We start from the raw sequence: 1,442 nt of genomic DNA on the forward strand, positions 1-1,442 counted from the left end.
CTTTTTATATTATCTATTTAAGTTTAGTACTATATCACCATAACTATTAACAGTAAAAGTTTGAATTATTTGATGTGACAAAATGCAAAAGTTGAAATTATTTAACGCGAATAAAGAAAAAGTTTAAATTATTTGACGCGACTAAAGCAAAAGTTAAAATTATTTGAAGTGACTAAAGAAAAAGCCGAAACTATTGAAACTATATAAGGTAAACTTATAGTGAATAGTTTTCATAACATTCAAAACTTATATCGATTCTTATTCTTATCAAGAGAAGATATGTCAAGTTTGTCAGATTTTTCTACCGATCAGGTATAAGAGTTCTTATAACGACACTTAAAACCATATTATGTTATCATATTCAAACTAAATAACTTATCATTTTCAGGTGTTCAATAATCGTGAAGAATTGATCGAATGGGTGAAAAAGGAGGCACGTTCTCATAGTCAAGTTATTATCATCAAAAGATCAGCAACCAAAAATGGTTACTTGGCAAGGATTGAGTTTATGTGTGAGCGTGGTGGTGTATCTAGAAGTAAATCAACCCCGACAAAAAGTAAACCTTGTAAAAAAATTGACTGTAAATTTGAAATGGTAGCAATGTTTTCAAAGAGAAGTGGTGTTTGGTCGATAAAGATGATAGATGCAGTACATAATCATCAACGTATAATGTATATGGAAGGTCATGCATATGTGATGCGGTTGACTGATGAAGAGTTTCGTTTAGTTGATGATATGTCAAGTAATTATGTAAAGCCTAGTGAAATCCTTGCGACGTTGAAGCAACGGAATCCAGAAAATGTTTCTTCAAACATAACGGTGTATAATGCAAAAGCAAAACTTCGTGCAATCAGTCAAGCGAATTTGACTCCTATACAAGTGGTAATGTCATTTTTAAAGGTAAAAAAATATGACTTTCAGTGTCGTATAAATGATTCTACTAATTAATTAGAAGAATTGTATTGGATCCGTCTAGCTTCATACGAAATATTTCGCACATTTTCGCATATTTTGTTGATGGATGCTACGTATAATACAAATATATATATAATTTGCCTTTTTTTGAAATCGTTGGTGCCACTTCTACCAACAAAACATTTTCTATAGCATTCGTTTTAATGGATAAAGAAAAAACTAACAACTTTATTTGGGCGTTAAGTTGTCTAAAGTTGGCCATGGGCGAAGCGTATGAACCACGAGTTATCGTCACAGATAGAGATTTATCTCTGATTAATGCATGTGAAAAAGTATTTCAAATAGCTTATAAGTTACTTTGTAGATGGCATATCTGGCAAAATATAATTAGGAAATGCAAAAAATATTTTGGCGAGTCAGACAAAGACAAAGAATGGAATTCTTTTCATAGTACATGGAAGTCGTTAGTTAAAGCTCCGACAATGACATCATATACGTATCACTGTAATCGGCTTCAAGTCAAGTT

The 1,442-nt window shown here is 31.5% G+C and overlaps 1 protein-coding gene across 1 annotated transcript; it reads left to right on the forward strand.

Moving 5' to 3' along the window:
* Positions 1-279: 279 nt before the first annotated feature.
* On the forward strand, positions 280-949 carry LOC139889720 (uncharacterized). The gene is made up of 2 exons (XM_071872656.1): positions 280-312; positions 389-949. Exons 1-2 carry the CDS (start codon positions 280-282, stop codon positions 947-949), a joined length of 594 nt encoding a protein of 197 aa, XP_071728757.1.
* The last annotated feature ends 493 nt before the right edge of the window (positions 950-1,442 follow it).

The sequence above is a fragment of the Rutidosis leptorrhynchoides genome, chromosome 2 (genome assembly GCF_046630445.1).
Source record: "Rutidosis leptorrhynchoides isolate AG116_Rl617_1_P2 chromosome 2, CSIRO_AGI_Rlap_v1, whole genome shotgun sequence".
Classification (NCBI taxonomy): domain Eukaryota; kingdom Viridiplantae; phylum Streptophyta; class Magnoliopsida; order Asterales; family Asteraceae; genus Rutidosis; species Rutidosis leptorrhynchoides.

Excerpts from the sequence above, each read along its gene's own strand:
- LOC139889720 (XM_071872656.1), top strand. The coding sequence starts at position 280 with ATGTCAAGTTTGTCAGATTTTTCTACCGATCAG. Across the intron at positions 313-388 it reads CAGATTTTTCTACCGATCAG|GTGTTCAATAATCGTGAAGA; the intron begins GTATAAGAGTTC and ends TATCATTTTCAG.